At 43.7% G+C, this 21738-nt stretch overlaps 1 protein-coding gene and 1 pseudogene across 1 annotated transcript; both read right to left on the bottom strand.

Moving 5' to 3' along the window:
• Positions 1-3552: 3552 nt before the first annotated feature.
• On the bottom strand, positions 3553-4455 carry LOC147004695 (high mobility group protein B3 pseudogene; annotated as a pseudogene).
• An 11638-nt stretch (positions 4456-16093) lies between these two features.
• Positions 16094-17467, bottom strand: LOC110287284 (uncharacterized). The gene is made up of 3 exons (XM_085837690.1): positions 17015-17467; positions 16572-16700; positions 16094-16394 (listed from the first exon to the last, which is right to left on the bottom strand). Exons 1-3 carry the CDS (start codon positions 17365-17367, stop codon positions 16250-16252), a joined length of 627 nt encoding a protein of 208 aa, XP_085693816.1. The 5' UTR covers positions 17368-17467; the 3' UTR covers positions 16094-16249.
• Positions 17468-21738: the final 4271 nt, after the last annotated feature.

The following is a 21738-nucleotide window of genomic DNA, read 5'->3' as shown; positions in this document are numbered from 1 at the left end:
AGTCAGAATGGCTAAGATAAAAAATTCAGATGACAGCAGATGTTGGCGAGGATGTGGAGAAAGAGGAACACTCCTCCATTGTTGGTGGGATTGCAAGCTTGTACAACCACTCTGGAAATCAGTCTGGCGGTTCCTCAGAAAATTGGACATAGTACTACCGGAGGATCCAGCAATACCTCTCCTGGGCATATATCCAGAAGATGTCCCAACCCATTAGAAGGACACATGCTCCACTATGTTCATAGCAGCCTTATTTATAATAGCCAGAAGCTGGAAAGAACCCAGATGCCCCTCAACAGAGGAATGGATACAGGAAATGTGGTACATTTACACAATGGAGTACTACTCAGCTATTAAAAATAATGAATTTATGAAATTTCTAGGCAAATGGATGTACCTGGAGGGCATCATCCTGAGTGAGGTAACCCAGTCACAAAAGGACTCACATGATATGTACTCACTGATAAGTGGATATTAGCCCAGAAACTTAGAATACCCAAGATATAAGATACAGTTTTTGAAACACATGAAACTCAAGAAGAACGAAGACCAAAGTGTGGATACTTTGCTCCTTCTTAGAATTGGGAACAAAACACCCATGGAAGGAATTACAGAGACAAAATTTGGAGCTGAGACAAAAAGATGGACCATCTAGAGACTGCCACATCTGGGGATCCATCCCATAATCAGCCCCCAAACGCTGACACCATTGCATACACAAGCAAGATTTTGCTGAAAGGACCCAGATATAGCTGTCTCTTGTGAGACTATGCCGGGGCCTAGCAAACACAGAAGTGGATGCTCACAGTCAGCTATTGGATGGATCACAGGGCCCCCAATGGAGGAGCTAAAGAAAGTACCCAAGGAGCTAAAGGGATCTGCAACCCTATAGGTGGAACAACAATATGAACTAATCAGTACCCCCAGGAGCTCGTGTCTCTAGCTGCATATGTATCAGAAGATGGCCTAGTCGGCCATCAGTGGAAAGAGAGGCCCATTGGTTGTGCAAACTTTATATGCCTCAGTACAGGGGAACACCAGGGCCAAGAAGTGGGAGTGGGTGGGTAGGGGAGTTGGGGGGAGGTATGGGGGACTTTTGGGATAGCATTGGAAATGTAAATGAGGAAAATACCTAATAAAAAAAGACAGGGGCATATGTTAGTAAGGTAAATACATTTTCTGTGCTTATGAAGAAAGAAAAGGAGCAGACACAGAAAAGAAAGCCCAATGAAGAAAAGGAGAGAGGTGTAGGAATATATCTACTAGGCAAGGTGCCACGAATGACCACCTAAACTAGGATAAAGGGTGGCCTGATGACACCTTGACTTTAAAAATCTTGCCCCCTGTGCTGGGAGAGGGATCAGTTTGTTTCTTTAAGTTTCCAGGTTTGTAGTAGCAACAGCAGAAAATGTCCTTTAGGTGTTCCCTTTTATCCTTTCAGTTGTATTTTAGCACCTGAAGTTCTACTCATTTCTCTATTCCTATTGTTTGCTTCTACCTCTATTTACACCATAAGCCGAGGGTATCTCCTGGGAAAACTTGAGATAAACACTGTAAACTCACCTTTCTCACAAATATTTTCATCACTCTCTTGTTTTCCAGACCCTCTTTTATGAGAACTGTGTTTTGTCTGCACAGAGAAACCATAGAACATTCTACCACTGCTCAAGGGTTTGCAGCTTAGGCAAGTAGCCTCCTAAAGTTGACATATTCAAAATTATGACAATGTTTTGGGGGGGGTACTGTGTTTGAGGATTCCAAGTTCTCTAATTCTGTCATTGTTGCCTCAGGACTGATTAATTCTCTGCTGTTCAAATTAAACTGATTGTTGTCCTTTTGTATTGCACAAGTCCAGACCGTCAGCCTCTAAGTTTTCAATTACAACTGACATTTTCCTCTAAACAAAAGCAACAGCTGCTCTGTGTGGTGGTCCACACCTGTAATCCAAGTTAATCAGGAAGCCGAGGAAGCAGGATCAAAAAGTTCCAGCACATTATGACAAGCAGCACAAAAAGTTCCACTACATTGTGACTCTGTCACAAAATACAACAACAAAGCAAAATCACTCTTGCTATGCTCCTAATTTTCTCACCAGAATTGCAGTTATATTAGTCTTTGACCTCTTTTGCTTTTATAAATATAATCTTGTAATTCATTCAGCATTTCTGTTGTTCTGAGTATGAGTGTTGTTTGGTTGTTTGTATAATAAACTTGGCAAAACCCTTCTTTCTTGAAACAAATGTGTTTCTTCCATTTTATAATATATTTTTGGTGAGAAATTTGGCCAACTTACCTGGCCAATTCTGTTCTTCTTGACATTACCTGCGGTCCATTGCTGGTACCCAGCAGGTAGCTGATTGTCCTTGCTGCCCTACGACAGATGATTACTGGCATTTCTTCTACTGCTGATCCACTTATCAGTTTTTATATTCAAACTCTGTCTTCTATTTATCAACTTTGTTCCATTTCCATTAGTCTTTCCCCACTTCAATACACCTTTCTTCATCCTGAAAGCTAGTGACAATGAAGGTACTTATTTCTTAACGTCTGTAACAGTGTCCCTCAAATACTGGTGGATGCCATGTAGGAAGAGCTGCAGTGGGCTAGAGAGTTCCCTGGAGATGGCCCATCATCTTGCTTGGCTATGATGGATGCACTGTGGTGCAGCATGACCCCAGAGATTTGTTCCAGAATTGTTTCTTGCCACTGATATGCTTTCTCATGTTTATCATTGCCATACTCTATTTTGGTTGGTGTGAGTGGATACTGGGAGACACTCACTGCCTATATCCTGGTGTGATTACTCCCTGGCTGATAGCTCACTCTATTGGGCAAATTTCCTGCAGATCAACATGAAGACGAACTTTCATGTATTAATGATGTGTAGATGAATTAACTTTATAGAATTTCTAACTTGATTAAAATAATTTTAGAAAGAAAGTATAAGGATAGTTTCAGTTGTTTTTCCAGAGACATGTATGTGGGGCATTGGGCTATGCAAAGACAAACAGAAAAACAAATAAATAAAAGAATCAAATGTGCCTTCTCATATAATAGTAAGAAAAGACTGCATAATAAGAAATACAATAAATTATACTAAGAAGAGAAATAGGCTTGGGACAGATTTGTGATCAAGAAAAAACATTCATTCTAGGTCAGGTCCTTCTTAGGATGAAGCCACAGGTGTGCACTATGATAAAGGTCATGTGAACCCATTTCTTTGAACTCATAATGAATTTATAGAATGAAACACTGCTTTGAACTTACTATTGACATCTTTCTGTAACTATCTTTTGTGTAATATTTTATTTGTGAGGTAATTTTATAAAGAACTTCTGTCAAGAAAATATAAAAAGGCTGAGAGAAAAAAAATAAAGTGTGGCTTTTGAGGTTCTGCTCCATTCACTATATATATATGTCTACATTTTTCTATATGTATGTGCATGTATATAAGTATGCATGTGCACTTGTGCAATTGATGAACTATAGCCATATAGTTAACACTACGTTACGAGTTGAGAACAAAATCCAGAAACGTCTTCAAAAGCCTTGTCACACCAACAGCAAAGTGCACTGAGTGAGGAGGACGCGAGAGTGCCTTTTCATTTTAAAAATGTTTGGAGCTATGTACAACTTTGATACAGTTTCAGGGCGCTCCGGGCACCCACGGCCACTTCATGTAAACCACTGACACTTTGAGAAACTACAATATGATCGTGATCAAATTTTGTAATTAAACCTAACAAGGGCAGTAGACACGACTCAAATCAGAGATGTGTCAATCACAGCGCTCTCCTACTCTAAGGTATTCACAAGGAGACAGAGCTTTTATTCATCTTCCTCCTCTTCCTCCTCCTCTTCTTCCTCTTCCTCCTCCTCTTCCTCTTCTTCCACCCTTTTCCGGGCAACTTTAGCAGGACCCTTGGCACCATCAAACTTCCCTTTAGACTTATAGTCAGCAACATCCTTCTCATACTTCTCCTTCAGCTTTGCTGCCTTGCTGACGTAAGGCTGCTTTTCACTGTCACTTAAGTTATTCCACATCTCACCCAGCTTTTTTGCCACATCTCCAATGGAGATGCCAGGGTTTGTGGATTTGATCTTGGGGCGGAATTCAGAGCAGAATAAGAAAAATCCAGATGGAGGTCTTTTGGGGGCATTCGGGTCCTTCTTCTTCTTGCCTCCTTTAGCTGGTCCATAATCTTTCATCTCCCGATCATAGCGGACTTTATCTGCCTTTGCCATTTCATCAAACTTTGATTTCTCTTTGCTAGACATGGTCTTCCACCTCTCAGAGCACTTGGAGAACTCGGCAAAATTGACGGGAACCTCTGGGTTTTTCTTCTTATGTTCTTCCCTGCATGTCTGCACGAAGAAGGCATAAGCAGACATCTTGCCCTTTGGTTTCTTGGGGTCACCTTTAGCCATCCTGACTGTATTGTTCGCTAGTCTGGGCAGCGCAGGGCACGACCTGCGGCTCAGCGCTCCCCAGCCTCGCGCTAGCTGCCTCCACGAGAGCCGCCTATATATTCTTAGTTAGGTTTTTTTTGTTTGTTTGTTTTGTTTTTTGTTTTTTTGGTTTTTCGAGACAGGGTTTCTCTGTATAGCCCTGGCTGTCCTGGAACTCACTTTGTTCAGGCTGGCCTCGAACTCAGAAATCCACCTGCCTCTGCCTCCCAAGTGCTGGGATTAAAGGCGTGCGCCACCACCGCCCGGCTCTTAGTTAGGGTTTTACTACTATGAACAGACACCATGAATGACCAAGGCAAGTCTTATAAAAAGGACAACATAATTGGAGTGGCTTATAGGTTCAGAGGTTCAGTCCATTATCATCAAGAGGGGAGCAGGGCAGCATCCAGGCAGGCATGGTGCAGGAGGAGCGGAGAGCTCTACATCTTCATCTGAAGATGGCTAATGGAAGACTGACTTCCAGGCAGCTAGGGTGAAGGTTTTAAGCCCACACCATCACTGTGAGACACCTACTCCAACAAGGCCACACCTCCCTGGGTCAAGCATATTCAAATCATGACATTCCGTTCCCTGGCCCCCATAGGCTTGTTCAGACACATGAGTCTATGGGGGCTATATCTAGCCATATCATAATAAAAAGGTACATTTAGTCCAACTTCCAAAGTCTATAGCAATATCAACAATGCTAAAAGTCCAAAGTTCAAAGTCTCTTCTGAGATCCATCCAATCACTTAACTGTAATCCCCCAAAGCAAGACAGGAAAACAGCTGGGCAAACTCCAAACTCTGCATCTTCATGTCTGATGTCAAAGCAGTTTTCAGATCTCTAACTCCTTTTTCATCTTTGTTGACTGCAACAAACTTCTTTTCCTGAGCTGGTTCCACTCTCTGTTAGCAGCACTCCTTGGGAGATATCCTATGCCTCTGGCATCTGGAATATCTTGCAGTCTTCAAGGCAACTTCAATGTTACAGTTTCTTCTGTCAATGCCTGGAATCCATACTTGAACTTCTGGGCTCCTCCAAAGGGCTGGCATCACTTTTCCAGCTCTGGCCTCTGTAGCACTCTAAGCTCAGGTTGATCCACTTAACTGCCGCTTCGTTCTTGGTGATCAGCCAGTTGTAATGGCATATCCAATAAGCTGGGATTTCATGCTGCAACTAGTCTTCACCAATATCCACTCATAGGCTCTCTTCATGGTGCCAAGCCTCAACTCCTTTGCATGAACCCTTCAGTCCTGGGCTGTCAACTGCAACTGGGGCTGAACCTTCACCAATGGCCTTCCATGGCCTCTCACAGTGCCAGGCCTCAGCTGTTCTTCATGACGCCTTAATGCCTTCACAATCAGTACCACCTGGGTGACTCTTACACGGTACCAAGTGCAGTTGTGGCACGAGGTACAACCTTGGCTATCTCTGGAACACAGCTTCTTTTTTTTATTACATATTTTCTTCATTTACAATTCAAATGCTATCCCAAGAGTCCCTTATACCCTCCCCCCATCCTGCTCTCCAACCCACCCACTTCTGCTTCCTGGCCCTGGTATTCCCCTGTTTTGGGGCATATAATCTTTGCAAGACCAAGGGCCTCTCCTCCCAATGAGGGCCGATTAGGCCATCTTCTGCTACATATGCAGCTAGAGACACAAGCTCTGGGGGGTCCTGGTTAGTTCATATTGCTGTTCCTCCTATAGGGTTACAGACCCATTCAGGTCCTTGGGTACTTTCTCTAGTTCCTCCATTGGGGGCCTTGTGTGGAACACAGCTTCTTTGTGCTCTCAGAAAACACTTCCCAGATGATTTCATTTCAATGATGCTGGTTTCTTCTTAATCACCGCTAATTTCTTAGCTCCAGCTAACCAGCATCAATTGTCTCAGTAGTCCCTTCTATTTTTGACTCTAAAGCCAGAACCACATGGCTGAAGCTGCCATGTTCTATTGCTTGTTGCGGCTGGAACATGCCCCCCCCCCCCATTCTATTATGAGCTGTTTTCCAACTCCCTCACTGCCTAAGCTTGGCTTTCCTGTTGGAACTTGTTCTGTAGTTTGACCTTGAACTCAGAGATCTACATGGCTCTATTTTCTATAATGCTGGCGTTTACCACTATCCCAGAATTTAAGCTTTTCTTCACTTTTTTTCTTCACTGCTTCGTCCCAGGCTGGCCTTGCACTCAGAGATCTGTTTGTCTTTGTCTTTTGGGATTAAAGGTGCGTCCCACCATGCCTGGATATACATTTAGCTGGATGGGATCTTGCCCCCAAATCCCTTATTCTGCTATCTCCTAGAACATAGAATTCAGCTCCATTTCACTTGCTGGTTGCCCCTTTAATACATGAACAGTATATTTAATATTTTTCCTTTCTAAGGTTGTTACACTTGTTTAAAACACTCTTTATGAGACTTAACCAGACAACAAAGTCTCTGCTGGGATTTTTTGAGACTTCCTTTGTCAATGCAATTAATACAAATCTCTTTACCTTAGACTCAGGTAGACTCTTCAGACAAGAGCAAAAAGCAGCCACATTCTTCACCAAAATACCACAAAACAGTCTTTAGGCCACATACTGAAATTCTTTTCCAGTGAACCCACTTGGGCCAGGTCTGCACTCTCAGTAACAAAGTCTTCCATATTAATGGAAGAAATGGGATAGTCCATTAAGCACCATTTAAAGCATTCCACTGCTTTCCAAAACCAAAGTCCCCAAATCCACATTCTTCCAAACAAAAGCATAGCCAGGTCTATCACAGCAATATCCCAGTCCCTAGTACCAACTTCTGTCTTAGGATTTTACTATTGTGAACAGACACCATGACCAAGGCAAGTCTTATAAAGGACAACATTTAATTGGGGTGACTTACAGGTTCAGAGGTCCAGTCCATTATCATCAAGAGGGGAGCAGGGCAGCATCTAGGCAGGCAATAGACTCCTTTATAATAGCTAGAAGCTGAAAAGAACCCAGATGACCTTCAACAAAGGAATGGATACAGAAAATGTGGTACATTTACACAATGGAGTACTATGCAGCTATTAAAAACAATGAATTTATGAAATTCTTAGACAAATGGATGGATCTGGAGGATATCATCCTAAGTGAGGTAACCCAATCACAAAGGAACACACATGATATGCACTCACTGATAAGTGGATATTAGCCCAGAAGCTCAGAATCCTTCTTAGAAGGGGGAGCAAAATACCCATGGAAAGAGTTACAGAGACAAAGTTCGGAGCAGAGCCTGAAGGAACAACCATCCAGATACTGCCCCACTTGGGGATCCATCCCATAAACAACCACCAAACCCAGACACTATGGCAGATGCTAAGAAGATTCTGCTGACAGGAGCCTGATATAGCTATCTCTGGCGAGGATATGCCAGTGCCTGGCAAATACAGAAGTGGATGCACACAGTCATCCATTGGATGGAGCACAGGTTCCCCAATGAAGGAGCTAGAGAAAGTACCCAAGGAGCTGAAGGGGTTTGCAGCACCATAGGAGGAGCATAAATATGAACTAACCAGTGCCCCCAGAGCTCCCAGGGACTAAACCACCAATCAAAGAAAACACATGATGAGACTTGTGCCTCTAGCTGTATATATAGCAGAGGATGGCCTAGTCGGTCATCAATGGGAGGAAAGGCCCTTGGTCCTGTGAAGGTTCTGTGCCCCAGTATAGCGGAATGCCAGGGCCAGGAATGGGAGTGGATGGGTTGGGGAGAAGGGAGAGGGGAAGGGGATAGGGGATTTTTGGAGTGGAAACTAAGAAAGGGGATAACATTAAAATGTAAATAATGAAAATGTCTAATAAAAAAGTAGAATAAACAAACAAACAAATAAATGTTAAGAAACCTCTGTGGATAGCCTTACCAATAGGATCAAGGAGGACCTTCCAAGTCTCATGAGGATAGTTTGATCCCTGGAGCCCATATGTAGGTGGAAAGAACTGATTCTACAAAGTTGTCCTCTTATCTCTCCACACATGCTGTGGTATGGGCACTCTCATGCACACATGCATATTGTATTGGAAGACAAATGGAAGAATTGGAATATGTAAACAAGAAGAAGATAAGTTACTAAGAAGATAGGAGTATGACTTTCATGATATTATGAGTACTATAAGAATACTAGATTTAAGATTCATGGGTCCAAAAGGTATAGAATTCCATTCTAAATTAATAGAAAATATTTCAATGAAATAATAGAGAAAGTTACTAAATTAGAGAGATGCCAGTCCAGATATGAGGCATTTATAACATCAAATAGACAAGAGCAGAGAACTTCCCTTCCTCATATTATAATTAAGCCACTAAATATACAGTACAAAGTAAGAATATTGAAAGCAATAAGTTACTTAGAAAAGAATTTGCACCAAACATTAGTGTATACAATTTCACAAAACAAAACATGCTATAGGTAAAGTCAAAGATTAACCCCAGAACCACAAAAATAGTGGGTGTCTTAATACCCTACTTTCACCAGTAGGCAGCTCATCTGGATAAAAAGAAACATTGAAGGTAAATGATGTCATAGATCAAATGGACTTAAAAGACATCTAAAGAACAATCTCTCCAAACACTACAGTGTATTCATTCTTCTCGGCAGCCCATAGACTTTTTTCTAAAATAATCGTACATAAGGATAAAAAAACCCATGTCTTACCAAATGTAGTGGTTTGAATAGGTTTGTCCCCCATAGACTCATGTGTTTGAATGTTTTGCCCACAGGGAGTGACACTATTAGGAGGTGTGTCCTTGTTAGAATAGGTGTGTCCTCGTTAGAGGAAATGTGTCACTCTGAGGGTAGGCTTTGAGGACTCCTAGTACTCTAGTTCTGTCCAGGAAAGGACAGAAGAGAGCCTCCTCCTGTGAAGGAGCCTTTGGAGAGAGTCTCTTCCTGGCTGCCTTCAGATCAAGATGTATAACTCAGCTCCTTCTCCAGCACCATGTCTGTCTAGATGCTGCCAAGCTCTTCACCATGATGATAATGGACTGAACTTCTGAACCTGTAAGCTATCTCCATTTCAGTGCTTTCTTTTATAGGAATTATTTGGTCATGGTGTCTTTTTACAGCAATGAGACCCCCAACAAAGGTACCAACTATAAGAAATTTGCAATAATTTCTTATGTTCTATCTGATCACAATGGAGTAAGACTACAAATCAACAGGGAGAGAAATTATAGAACATACACAAACTTATAGAGATTAAATAACACACTAATTTCTGGAGACAGGGTCTCATGTAAGCTCTAAATCATGATGTAGTTGAGGTTGCACTACTGATCTTTCTGCTTCTACCTCCTAAGATACAGGATTACAAGTGTGTGCCACCATGCTCAGCCTCAACAACATATGCTGACTACTAGTTCATTAAAAGAATCAGGGAATTTAAGAAATTTCTAGAAATGAATGAAAATACAATATTCAAAAATCCAGGGGATAGAATGAAAACATCCTAAGAAGTAGTTTATAGGTTTCAGGGCCTATATTAAGAAAGCTGAGAGATTTCAGGGCTGGAAAAATAGCTCAGCTGGTAAAGTGCTTGCTGTGGGAACATGAGGACCTGACTTTGTAGCTCCAGTATCTATGCAAAAAAATAATTAAAAATAAAAAATAAGAAATAAAAAGGAGTCAGGTGCAATGGCAATGATATTATCCCAGAACTGAGAAGGAAATGAAGGGAACTTGCTAGCCAGGCATTCTGGCTAAAGTGGGGAGTTCCATGTTCATTGAAATCAACCCCTGGCTTCCATACAGGAATGAGCACAATTTCCCCTTGTTCCACTTCTGTGAAATCAGAGATCTCAAATAAATTACTTAATGATATGGTCCTTCGAAAAAGAACACATTAACCCACAAATCAGTAGATGGAAAGGAAACTAATAGATAAGACTAGGGTAAAGGGAGGCAAGGTGGCTTATCGAGTTAAAGCCGTTGCTTCACAAACCTGACAACCCGAGTTTGGTAACTACAATTAATGTAAAGGTGGAAAGAGAGAAACTAGGTCCACACAATTGTCCACATAAACAGTACACATGGTAAAAATATGTAAAATAACAATAAAAGATTTGAAGGTTTAAAGATGAAAAGGAAGCCATGTTGACAAATATTAATGAAATTCAGAACATCTAGTTCTAAACCTTAAAAACACATGCTTTACCAAATTGGTAAATCTAAAGTAAAATCTAAAATAAAATGATGAATTTCTAGATGTATATGATCTACTAAAACTAAGCCAAAAATAAGACAAATAATTTAAACAAATACATGACAAGTTATAAGATTGAAGAAGCATAATAATAATACCTCAAGACTAAAAATTTCATGCCCAGATGGCATCACTATTGAATTCTAGATCTTCAAATTTAGGAAAGGAATAGTACCAAGCACTTAAAGATGTAGGCATAGATAACAGCTTTCTGAACAGGACTCTAGTTAGTCAGGACATTAGGCTAACTACTGACAGAACCACATAGGGAAACAAATTAACACTGCACTGAGAATCTGTCTTCTGAGCCCAGTTAGAATGGTTATTATGAAGACAACAAATGATAACAGATGCTGCTGAAGATGTGGGGAAAGGGGAAATCTCATTGATTGTCATTGCAAGCTAGTACACTAGTGTGCAGGTTTCTCAAAAAAGCTAAAAACACAGCTACTTAATACACTGATATAGCACTCCTGAACAAATACCTAGCATTTTACATCCTGCTACAAAGGCACCTGCTCATCTTATTCTTGTTACTTGCAACTTGATTAATATTATCTAAATATTGTAATCAGTCTATGTGTCTATCAAGAGGAGAACAGATAGTGAAAATATGGCACAGGTAATTTTATTCACCCATCAAAAAATAAATTCATATATTTCAAGAAAATGGATGAGTTGTAAAATATTTTAAGTAAAGAAAATCAAGGCTCAGAAGTAAAAACTCAAAATGTTCAATATACAAAAATTACCTTTTAATTTTTATAGAAATATACTTATGTGGCACTTAGTGTAGGTAGATTCCAGTAAAGTAGAGGGGACAGAAAAGTGAAAAAAAAAAGAAAATTTAAGGAAGGAGTGTCTGATATGAAAATAAAAGGGAGAGGGATACTGAAGATGAAAGGGTTAAGGTTGGGATAGATGTGGAAAAAGGGAGAGCAAGAAAGAAAGAACAAAAACACCACACCACACAACAAAACAAAACAAAACAAAACAAAAACAAAAACAAAAACCCAAGTGTGTATGAAAATGTCATGACGAAATACGCTGTATTGCATGCTAAGTAAGATTAAAAAAAAAATCAAACCCATCACACGCTCTAAGACTACTACCTTCTTCTCAGTACCTCAAGGTACCTCCTCCAAAACTGACAATATAACCGGTCACAAAACTGGCCTCAACAGATAAAAAAATATTGAAATTAACCCATGCATTCTATGAGATCACCACAGACTAAGGTTGGTCTTCAATAACAACAAAACAACAGGAAGCCCACATACACATGAAAGCTGAACAAAGTTCTACTCAATGACAACACAGGCAGAGGCAGAGGCAGAGGCAGAGGCAGAGGCAGAGGCAGAGGCAGAGGCAGAGGCAGAGGCAGAGGCAGAGGCAGAGGCAGAGGCAGAGGCAGAGGCAGAGGCAGAGGCAGAGGCAGAGGCAGAGGCAGTGGCAGAGGCAGAGGCAGAGGCAGAGGCAGAGGCAGAGGCAGAGGCAGAGGCAGAGGCAGAGGCAGAGGCAGAGGCAGAGGCAGAGGCACAGACCTGTCTCCCAGTTTTATTTTATTTTTAGTGATGGCGAACATTGAGCCATCCCAGGGCAAGCACAGAGAAAGGATTACCACCACCACCCTCCCTGCCCCAGTAAAGCAACTACTGTGGGAGTCTTTGCCCTAGGGAAGGGTACAGTGTATACGGGCTGGAGGGTGCATGCTGAGAGCCCAAGCCCTCTACTCCAGATGAGGCTCGAAGAACTCAGGCACAAAGAACCTCAGGGCAGTCACCACTGTAGAAAGCTGGCTGAGCAGGGAGGAGACAGAACCATAGAAGAGGCCAGAGTCTTCAGAAGTTACTCGACTGAAAGCGAGGGGAGAGGAAAAGTCACACTAGGAGCCACTGAATGCTCACCTCGGCCCACTCCTCCTCCATGCCTCCTGCCAAGCCCATGGACCCAGTCCTTCCAGGACTCCCTCAGGCTCCCTGTCAGGCTCACACCCCCTCCTCACAGTGAGTCTTTTAGGTGTCTGCAAATGTACAGTGGGGTGCAATAAACAGCTGCCTACTGCCCCCCAAGCAGGCTCCTCTCCTTCTAGAATTTACATCACCAGGTCACTGCCAGCCACTCTGAGCTCCCTGTGAACTGCTCCTTCCAGGGACTCCTCATCCTGGGTCAGGTACATATGCGTGATCTCTGCATCCATGAAGGACAGGAAAGGCACCTTGAGGTCACTGGTGGGGATTCTGTTAAGGTGACTTCGTCGTGTTGTCCTCTCCACACAGGCTGCCTCCTCCAGGGCCCTCGATTCCCACCATTCCTCCACCACCACTTCTTCAAGACATCCCGATGCTGAGGTGATGTCCCCACAACCCTCTCCCTGGCCATCTCAGGACACCTCCAGGCTACCCCTCTCAGCTGCTGTCACAAACATCAGAAAGGATACAACTCTAGGAATTGGCTTTCCTCGCCTTCTGCCTCCTGCTCTGGATCCTGTGGTGGCTTCTCGTCCTCTTCTGTGCCTTCACCACCTCAGGGGATTCCAGAGCAGCCAGAACCATTCTGCACCCTGGCATTACCCTCGGCCCTCTCGGCACCATCTCCACTATCCTGGGCACCAGAGCTTGGAAGGCAACTATGGTCTTCTCTGCTGTTCCGTGAGTCACCCGCGCTGCTGCTGGGGACCTTCATGGCTGCTCAGGCAGTCTCGGGATCCACCACCGACTCCACTGTCCCCTGCAGGTTCTAGGAAAGACTGAGGTGCCTGCTCCAAATCCCACTCTGTTCTCCACATTGAACCACGTGAGGTGAGGCCCACAGAGCTTGTGAGAACAGGACCAAGCGAGAATTGGCTCTGGCCAAATGGGTACTTCCCATAGACCTCAAGAACCTCTGATGATCTGCAGCTGGATTGCTGAAATGGACCCCATACCACCCATTCTCGGTAAACTGGCCCACTCACAAGGGTCATGCAACCCCAGGGCTTCAGAAAGCTTAGGGTGACAGCAATGTTCAGACTGCCTATAAAACCAGGCCTGATCTGGGTTCTAGACACCTGGAGACCTCAAGACCCTCATGGTGGTTTGACCAAGTTGCCTTGCTCGATCTGTTTCCCGAAAATCCATAACATGCACACGCACATGTATACGCACATGCACACGTGAACATGCGAGAACATACACAGTCAGAACTGGATTAGAAAGGACAGTCAGCAGGATATGTATAACGGAATTTGTCCCTATGGCCACTCTCAGTGTGCTCTGGGCCCAGGGTACTTGATGACATGGGAGGGAAGACTAGCAAGAACCATCTGCTAGGACACTACATAAGGACTAGATGGATAACCTGGACCCACAGCCAGAAAGGGCCAGGAGAAGGATGCCTACATTTGTGTCAGGTTCTGTCCAGTCAATAGCAGGTCTAGGTGTATGGCATGTCTCTATGTCTGTGTATGTATGTTGGTCTTAGGGGGGTTTCTGAAGGGCACCAAGGAGACACTTCTGGGTTAGGCACATCTCGGGCAATAGGGAGAGCACAGAAGGATGGTGGAGATGGTCCAGTGTGGACAGACCTTGGTGTTGTGAAATGTGGGATAGTGGATTGATCCAGGGTGGTGGTACCAGGTGGTGGTGGGAGGGGTTTATGGGTCCTTGGTTCATGCACTCTATCAGTAGATGCAGCAAGATCAGGAGTTCAAAGTGTTACTTGGCTACATGCTGATTCTGAGGCCAGCCTGTGCTGTGTGGAGCCATTTCTCAGGACAAAACAGGCAACAGGCAACAAGAAAAACACCTGGTCATCAGGAGTGACAAGTTGGCAACAAGAGTTCTGACACCGAGCTCAACTCAAGTTTTACTTGGTAACTGGAATGTGCCTCTGCAGTTGCTAATTTTTAGGAAAATGGGAGTGGGGTGGGGGTGGGGAAGAGAATGAGAAAGCCTGTGCCCCTTGTCCCTCAGTAGGCATGGCTGCTTACTACTCTTCTACATCCTAAGAGAGAACCATAGTTCCCCGCTCCATGTGTGCCACCCTTTAGCAGGAAACAGAATCACTAGAAAACATTCCCACCCTATCCTGCTTAGTGGAATCACTTGCAAGGCTCTGCCTATTTATATCTATACTTACCTGTTTCTGAAAACAGGTTTTATTAAAACAAAGTTTTAAATAAATTATATCACATTAAAGCTGTAAAGAAAAAAAATCCAAAACCAGTTTGTTCCTTCACATGGCATCAGGCAGCTGGGGCTGGTGAGTAACAGGTTCTATATCCAGCTAAGTGACTGATTAGGTACCATTTTGGTATTTGGTCCCTGTCACGAATTTAAATGATACTAATCTGGCATCACATTCCATTATTTGGACACCCCTAAGTTAAGAGTATCTGGTTTGAAAGGGAAGGAAGGAAAGAAGGAAGTAAGGGAGGGAGGGATGGAAGGTGGGAGGAAAGAAGGAAGAAAGAAATAAAGGAAGGGAGGAAGGAAGGAAGGAAGGATTGGGAAGGAGGGAGGGTGGGATGAAAGAAGGAAGAAATGAAGGAAGGGAGGAAGGAAGGAAGGAAGGAAGAGAGGGAGGGAGGGAGAAAGAAAGACAGACAGAAAGAAAGAAAGAAAGGAAGGAAGGAAGACCTCAAATATAAAAGGAAGCTGCAGGCTGATGATTCCCAACATTTACACAAGGAAAACATCATGTTTGTCCTGGCCAGTGGAGCTAAACTGTCACTAATATACGTGCGAAAATTAGTAGCCATCTTATGAGGAAGCTTCATTATAGGGCTCATCTATGTCAGCCTTATAAAGCTGAAAACAGTTAAGAAAAGAGAAGAGAAGAAAAGAAAAGAAAAGAAAAGAAAAGAAAAGGTGGAGCTGGTTGCAAGTTAGATGTCCCATCACCTCCCTGGAAGGAAAGTGTCCCCTTCTGAATTCTGCTGACCTGGTCAGGTCATTCATCAGGGGTTCCTTTTACTGCCAGAGTCTTCCTTAAGTGGCACAGCTGCTCTACAAACCGAAATTGGTAAGCTTTAATCTCTGGATTCGCTAACAGACAAAACAAAATAAAATAAAATAAAACAAACAACAAAGTAATCCAGGCCCCTAGAGTAGACATCCCCAGTCTACATCTGGCTTCCATATACAAAGCATACATGTTTGTATACACACAAACACATGCACGTGCAAATATGTGATCCTCACAAAATGAACCAGTACATATACAAGCATCTGGATTTGTAAAATATTGTCAGTAATTTGTGTTGCTTGACTGAAATTACAGAATTGAATTTTCCTTCCATATCCCAAACTGTCTTACATTACTTTGGACTACTCAAACATTTAAATTCCAGAACTTTTTCTCCACCGGAGCACACAGATGAGAGAAATTCTGGAGGTTTCTGCCACTTTAAAGTAAAATCAGATGAAAAATATTTGCTCTTTTTTATTTTGTTCAGTAACATTTAAACACGCATTCCTTCAGTAACTGAAAGATACTGACTGATATGGAGCACACAGCATTGCAGCGCTGAAGGTTAAGTTCAAAATAACAACTACTCAAAACAGGAAACGCTCTGACTTTTCTTGTATCTGGTAACATGTTAGGATTCACGACTTCTTCCTTGTCCTCGTTTGACAACAGCCACAAACTCCAGGCGCTGAATGTTTCTCATCACCAGGGAGAGCTGGTCAAGGAAAGTGTTGATGGAAATTCGGAAGAGGACAGGGTCATCAGTAGTCCATCCACTAAAATTGAGAGAGAAGAGACACTGTCGGGTAAATGATGAAGGATCTGTTCGGGTCCGCCACCCCAATGTCTTCCTGCTTACTTAAAATCCCTCCAGTGTCTCCCTTAGGGCACCACTAGAGTGCACACTGCCTCCCAACCTTGATGCCACCCCTCCAGACTTTTGGAATACTGACACAGCCAGGATACTGTCATTCACTGTTAACTCCTGCTGAACCATCGCTTGCTGGGGACGGGCATTGGCGACCAGGGATCTGCGTGCCATGTCTGCCTCCACTGCAGTCCTGAAAGGCACTGTTACAGAGCTGGGAGGAGATGATGTTAAGGCACTATCCGCTGCATACTCTACCTTTGCCTGGAGAGACCTACTAGGCCTGCCTGGCAAAGAACCCTCCTGCAACCAAAGCCCAGTCATCTCCTACCTCCCCAGTGGTCCTCGTCTTCTTCTATACTCTTCAGCCCTCTCAGGCAAGGAGTCTCCTTGTCCTGTCATGACTGCCTGCCCACATTGTACCTGTCTGTCCTATCCCTAGTCAGCTGTGCCCCGGAAGCCTTTCATGGAAGTTTTAGCCTCCTTATCTTCCGGTAGGCCCTGCCACGGTCTCCTAGTAAAGGATACAACTCCAGGAGTGGATTTCCAGTTGATGTAGTATCTCCGCTGGCCCCAGGGACAAGTGTCGCCTGCTCGCTGTGAGGAATGACAGCTGCCTCTTCAGCTGCTGCTCCAGACCCTACAGCACTCCCTGGGCTGGGGCTGCCTGGAGCAGCCTGACTTCCAGGAGCAGCCGGGGTCCCAGGAACAGCTGGTCTCCCAGAATCTTGTGGGCAACTCTGAGGGTCGTTGCCATGGTCACCTTCAGTTGCCGAATTTTGAGAGCTAGCCTGGGCATCGGGAGCTTGAGGCCTCTGTTGGCTATCTTCACCTTCTTCAACCCCTGATCTCTCATCTAAGCCCTCAACAGGGTCCTGCATGACTACTCTGGCTTTTCCCTCAGTGCCCCAATTCAGTCACTAACACAACCGTACCACTCTCAATTTGACTAAGAAAAGGATGTTCCCGTGCCAAGCGCAGGCAGTGGGTTTATGCCTCGAACAGCACGTGAGACTCACTGCGCATGAGCAAACAAGATCTCGCGAGGGTTGGTTCCCTGTAACCTAGTGTTCTGTCCAGACTCTGTGGGGAGGGCGGGGGGAGGGGAGCTCGGCATCTCTGAGAGCCAGAAAAGTACAGCTGTTTCACACAGCTCCTTCTCAGGGGACTTGTATAGGTTGTATAGGGACTTATATGGGACCCTTCAATATAGGCTTCTTCCAGGCTGCTCCACCCACGAATGGCACTGATCCTAACAAACTTGAGGCTTTGGAAGCTCAGTCAGGCGGGTATTCAGAGAACCAGTGCAAGTTGACTGACCCGCGTCCCTAACACCCTGACCTGTTAAGACTATATTGGTTCTGACCTACTGCTCCACCCAAACGTTTCTGCATTGACTCATGACATCCTCACAAACAATTACAATTCAGTTCTCTTCATCTGGCATTGCCTAGTGACACTGATTAGTGTGACTGAAAGGGTAAGCTTATCATGGCCCTGGATTACTGTGTTCCATAAGCAGGGTGGGCATATAGAAACTATCTGTTACAGCAGCAGCCTCTGCTTGGAGTCCAGGACACAAGCTTGCCCTTGTCATTTGGAAGAGATGTATTTGCATGCTCAGCAAAGCCGCAAGTGCTTTGAGGGGTAGAACTTCTCTGTGTTTCCCGCGTTGGGGAATTGTGTTTCCTGCTTGTAGGCAGTCGGGTGATGAGGGGTTCTTAGGGTGTGGAAGAAGTGTGAGTAACATTGCAAGCTGATGGCCAAGATGCTGCTGTGGCAGAGGCGGCTGCTACAGCTGCTACACCTGGGACAGCTGCTATAGCTGCAGTTGGAAATATAAGACAAGGATACTCTGCTAGGTCTTGAAGCCAGAGTTAACCACTGACCTTTTGGTACCTAAGTGGTAGGAGCCTCAATTTAGCTCCCCCCCCCAGACTCAGAAGTACCTTATATTCTTGCCATGAGTGGAGATACCCTATCAGAGTCCAGCGGGCAGGGTGAACTCGTACCTGTAAGACATCATTTGCTCGGTGTGTGTGAACATCCTCAAAGATGTTCTGTTCCATTGGGAGAGTCAGAGCTGGATGGATGCCTCAGGCCCACAGCAGAGGGCTAGGAGGAAGATTTCTTTATGTGTACCCTATTCAGTATAGTCATGTAGGTGGGGGGATGTTTGGTGTTGTTATCAACTACATAGGGCAGTCTTGGAAGAATACAGCCAGGGAAACTGGAAAAACAGCAAACTGGGGGTGGGCAAAAGCTCAGACTTTGGTGGTGCCAAATTTTGGGCAGAAACCTGAGTGCAGCTCTGGAATATTTAGTTGCTGTGTGACACTATTACTGGGGACATGTGAATCAACATCTTCTATCACATATAGGGAATAAACAAAGATCTGAGTTAAGGTCACTACAAAAATCCAACTTGGTGAGACAACAAGTTAATTTATTGGGTGTTAGTTACAGGAGCAGAAATGACTCAAAGAAAGCTGCATCACCAAAGCATTGGTAGCAGGTCTGGAAACCTGAAGAGAACTTCTCAACTTGCAGCCAGCTTAATAAGCTAGGAAATGTCTCTTTCAGGTTAAGGTGGTCTGAGCTGCTTTCAAGGAACTTGGCTGATCTCTTCTTCATTTATGTGGCTCAGCTAGTCTGAGACTCCTCATTGTGGCTCAACTTGTTTGAGATACTCTCTGATCAGTCTTTACAGCTTATGTATGCTTGAGGGAGATGGGGGGGGCTAGGCAGTTTCAGTGACATCCTAGAGTCTTTTGAGTTATTTACCTGATTTTAAAAAGCTTCCTTGCAGGATGGAATTTTCACCCATCTCTTTACCATCCCGTGTCTTAATAAGCTTCCCTACAGGATAGAGGTCTTATATCAGAGGAAATTATTATACAGGTATCATGGTGATAGGGAGGCCTGAGATAAAAGCAGCATCTGTATCACACCGTGCCCTAAGCAGACCTTTATTACCACCCTCTTCCTGGTACCTTTCTCATCAGAGACAGCCTCTCACTCTCTGTTCCTACAGGACCAGCCCTTTCAAGGTGCAGTGAAGAGAGAACTCACAGTGTCTGCTGGCCTACAAGTGATGTTAGGACACAAAGGAGTCTGGGTAGGCCATGGCAGCCTGTGGCCAGGTTAACTCTGCATCAGTAACGTCCTTATGAGATGTCAGTGAGATCACTCAAGAAGGGATAGGATCTAAGAACATGCCCTGATGGAAAGAGCCTGTTCCCACCAAAAGTATCACCAAAAGCATATGCAAATTCATAAACTTTCTTCTCCTTAACCTCAGTTTGAACTGATTGACTGCTTAAGACCCTGAATACTTGGAAATTTCCATTACTTTCTGCCTGGACCATGCAGCAACTTTTGGTTCTCACTTTTTTTTTTTTTTTGACTAGGCCTCAACTAGGCAGAGGGAGCTGAGCCTAACCTAACATCACTTAGACTGAGCATCCTCCTCTCCCTCAGGAGATTGTGTCTAAGCACTGGCTGTCACCTCATCTTAGAGGCCTAATTGCTGGATTGCATTGGTCCTTTGGGACTCCCTATCCTATTGTTGGAGGGAGGTGCTTAACTTAAAACCAAACAAAATAAAACAAAACAAACACTGGGCTACTTATTGCTCTCTGAGTTTCTTTTTATCCTTTGCCCCTCCATATTTTCTTGGAGTTTCCTTGATTTGAAGGGAAGTGACAGAATCCAGATGATCAGGTAGTCTCCAAGAAGGCAATGTTAGGAAGTAGAAGAAATCAGTTCTGTGTTGTCCTGTCTTAGTCAGGGTTTTACTGCTGTGAACAGACACCATGACCAAGGCAAGTCTTATAAAAAACAGCATTTAATTGGGGCTGGCTTACAGGGTCAGAGGTTCAGTCCATTATCATCAAGGTGGGAGCATGGCAGTATCCAGGCAGGCATGGTGCAGGAGGAGCTGAGAGTTCTATGTCTTCATCCAAAGGCTGCTAGTGGAAGACTGACTTCCAGGCAACTAGAGTGAGGATCTTATGCCCACACCCACAGTGACACACCTACTCCAACCAGGTCACACCTATTTCAACAAGACCCTACCTCCAAATGGTGCCACTCCCTGGTCCAAGAATATACAAACCATCACATGTCCTTTAGCACAAATTACTGTTTACATTTTGAGATCTCTTCTCACTTTCTGTACTGGCTAATTTTGTGTCAACTTGACACAGCTGGAGTTATCACAGAGAAAGGAGCTTCAGTTGAGGAAATGCCTCCATGAGATAACTGTAAGGCATTTTCTCTATTAGTGATCAAGGGGGAAAGGCCCCTTGTGGGTGGGACCATCTCTGCGCTGGTAGTCTTGTTTTCTATAAAAGAGCAGGCTGAGCAAGCCAGGGAAAGCAAGCCAGTAAGGAACATACCTCCAAGGCTCCTGCTTTCTGACCTGCTCGAGTTCCCGTCCTGACTTCCTTTGGTGAGGAACAGCAGTATGGAAGTGTAAGCTGAATAAACCCTTTCCTCCCCAACTTGCTTCTTGGTCATGATGTTTGTGCAGGAATAGACAGCCTGACTAAGACACTTTCTATCTTGAATTTTTCCTCCTTTCTCAAAATTTTTTTTAATTGATGTGTATTCATTGCACATGGTACTTTGTTATGTTAAGGACATTTTCATAGTATACAGTGTACTTTCTTTGAGTGTATTCTCTCCATGATTTTATCTTTTCCTCCTTTATTCCCTAGTTTGTCCTCTTCACTCCTCTATACAATGTTGCTTCTACTTATATATCATATATACATATATGACTTTATACACCTCTATATAGTCTAGAATCCCCAAACAAGAGAAAACTTGTGATAATTATAATTGTCTGAGAGGGACTTAACTCCTTTAACCTGACAATCTCCCTTTAGATACAGTTTCCTGCAATTGACATAATTTCCCTTTTCTTTATGGCTACTAAATTTCTATTGTGTATACACACACAAACACACACACACACACATACACACACACACATACACACCACATTTTCAGTATCCATTCTTCTGTGGTTGGACACTTACACTGGCTTCATAACTTGGCTAATGTGAATAGTGTGGCGATAAATTGATAAGCAGCTATCTCTGTGATATGTACCATAGAGGCTCTCAGGAGGGAACCATGGTGCATATGAGACACTTAACTTGAGTGTTTTGAGAAACTTCCATAGAAGTTGAATTAATTTGCATTCCTACAGGAAGGTAGTTATGGCTCACTTTTGTTCGCATCCT

Source organism: Mus caroli, unplaced genomic scaffold (assembly GCF_978045245.1).
Source record: "Mus caroli unplaced genomic scaffold, Mus_caroli_1 scaffold_5, whole genome shotgun sequence".
Classification (NCBI taxonomy): Eukaryota; Metazoa; Chordata; class Mammalia; order Rodentia; family Muridae; genus Mus; species Mus caroli.
This window is presented reverse-complemented; position numbering and strand designations above follow the sequence as displayed.

What these genes read in the sequence shown, in the direction of transcription:
- LOC110287284 (XM_085837690.1), bottom strand. Translation starts at nt 17,367, where the DNA reads ATGCAGGACCCTGTTGAGGGCTTAGATGAGAGATCAGGGGTTGAAGAA. An exon ending in GGAAATCCACTCCTGGAGTT is followed by an intron (nt 16,701 to 17,014) that starts GTATCCTTTACT and finishes ATCTCCTCCCAG; the next exon opens with CTCTGTAACAGTGCCTTTCA. An exon ending in AATGACAGTATCCTGGCTGT is followed by an intron (nt 16,395 to 16,571) that starts GTCAGTATTCCA and finishes TCTCAATTTTAG; the next exon opens with TGGATGGACTACTGATGACC.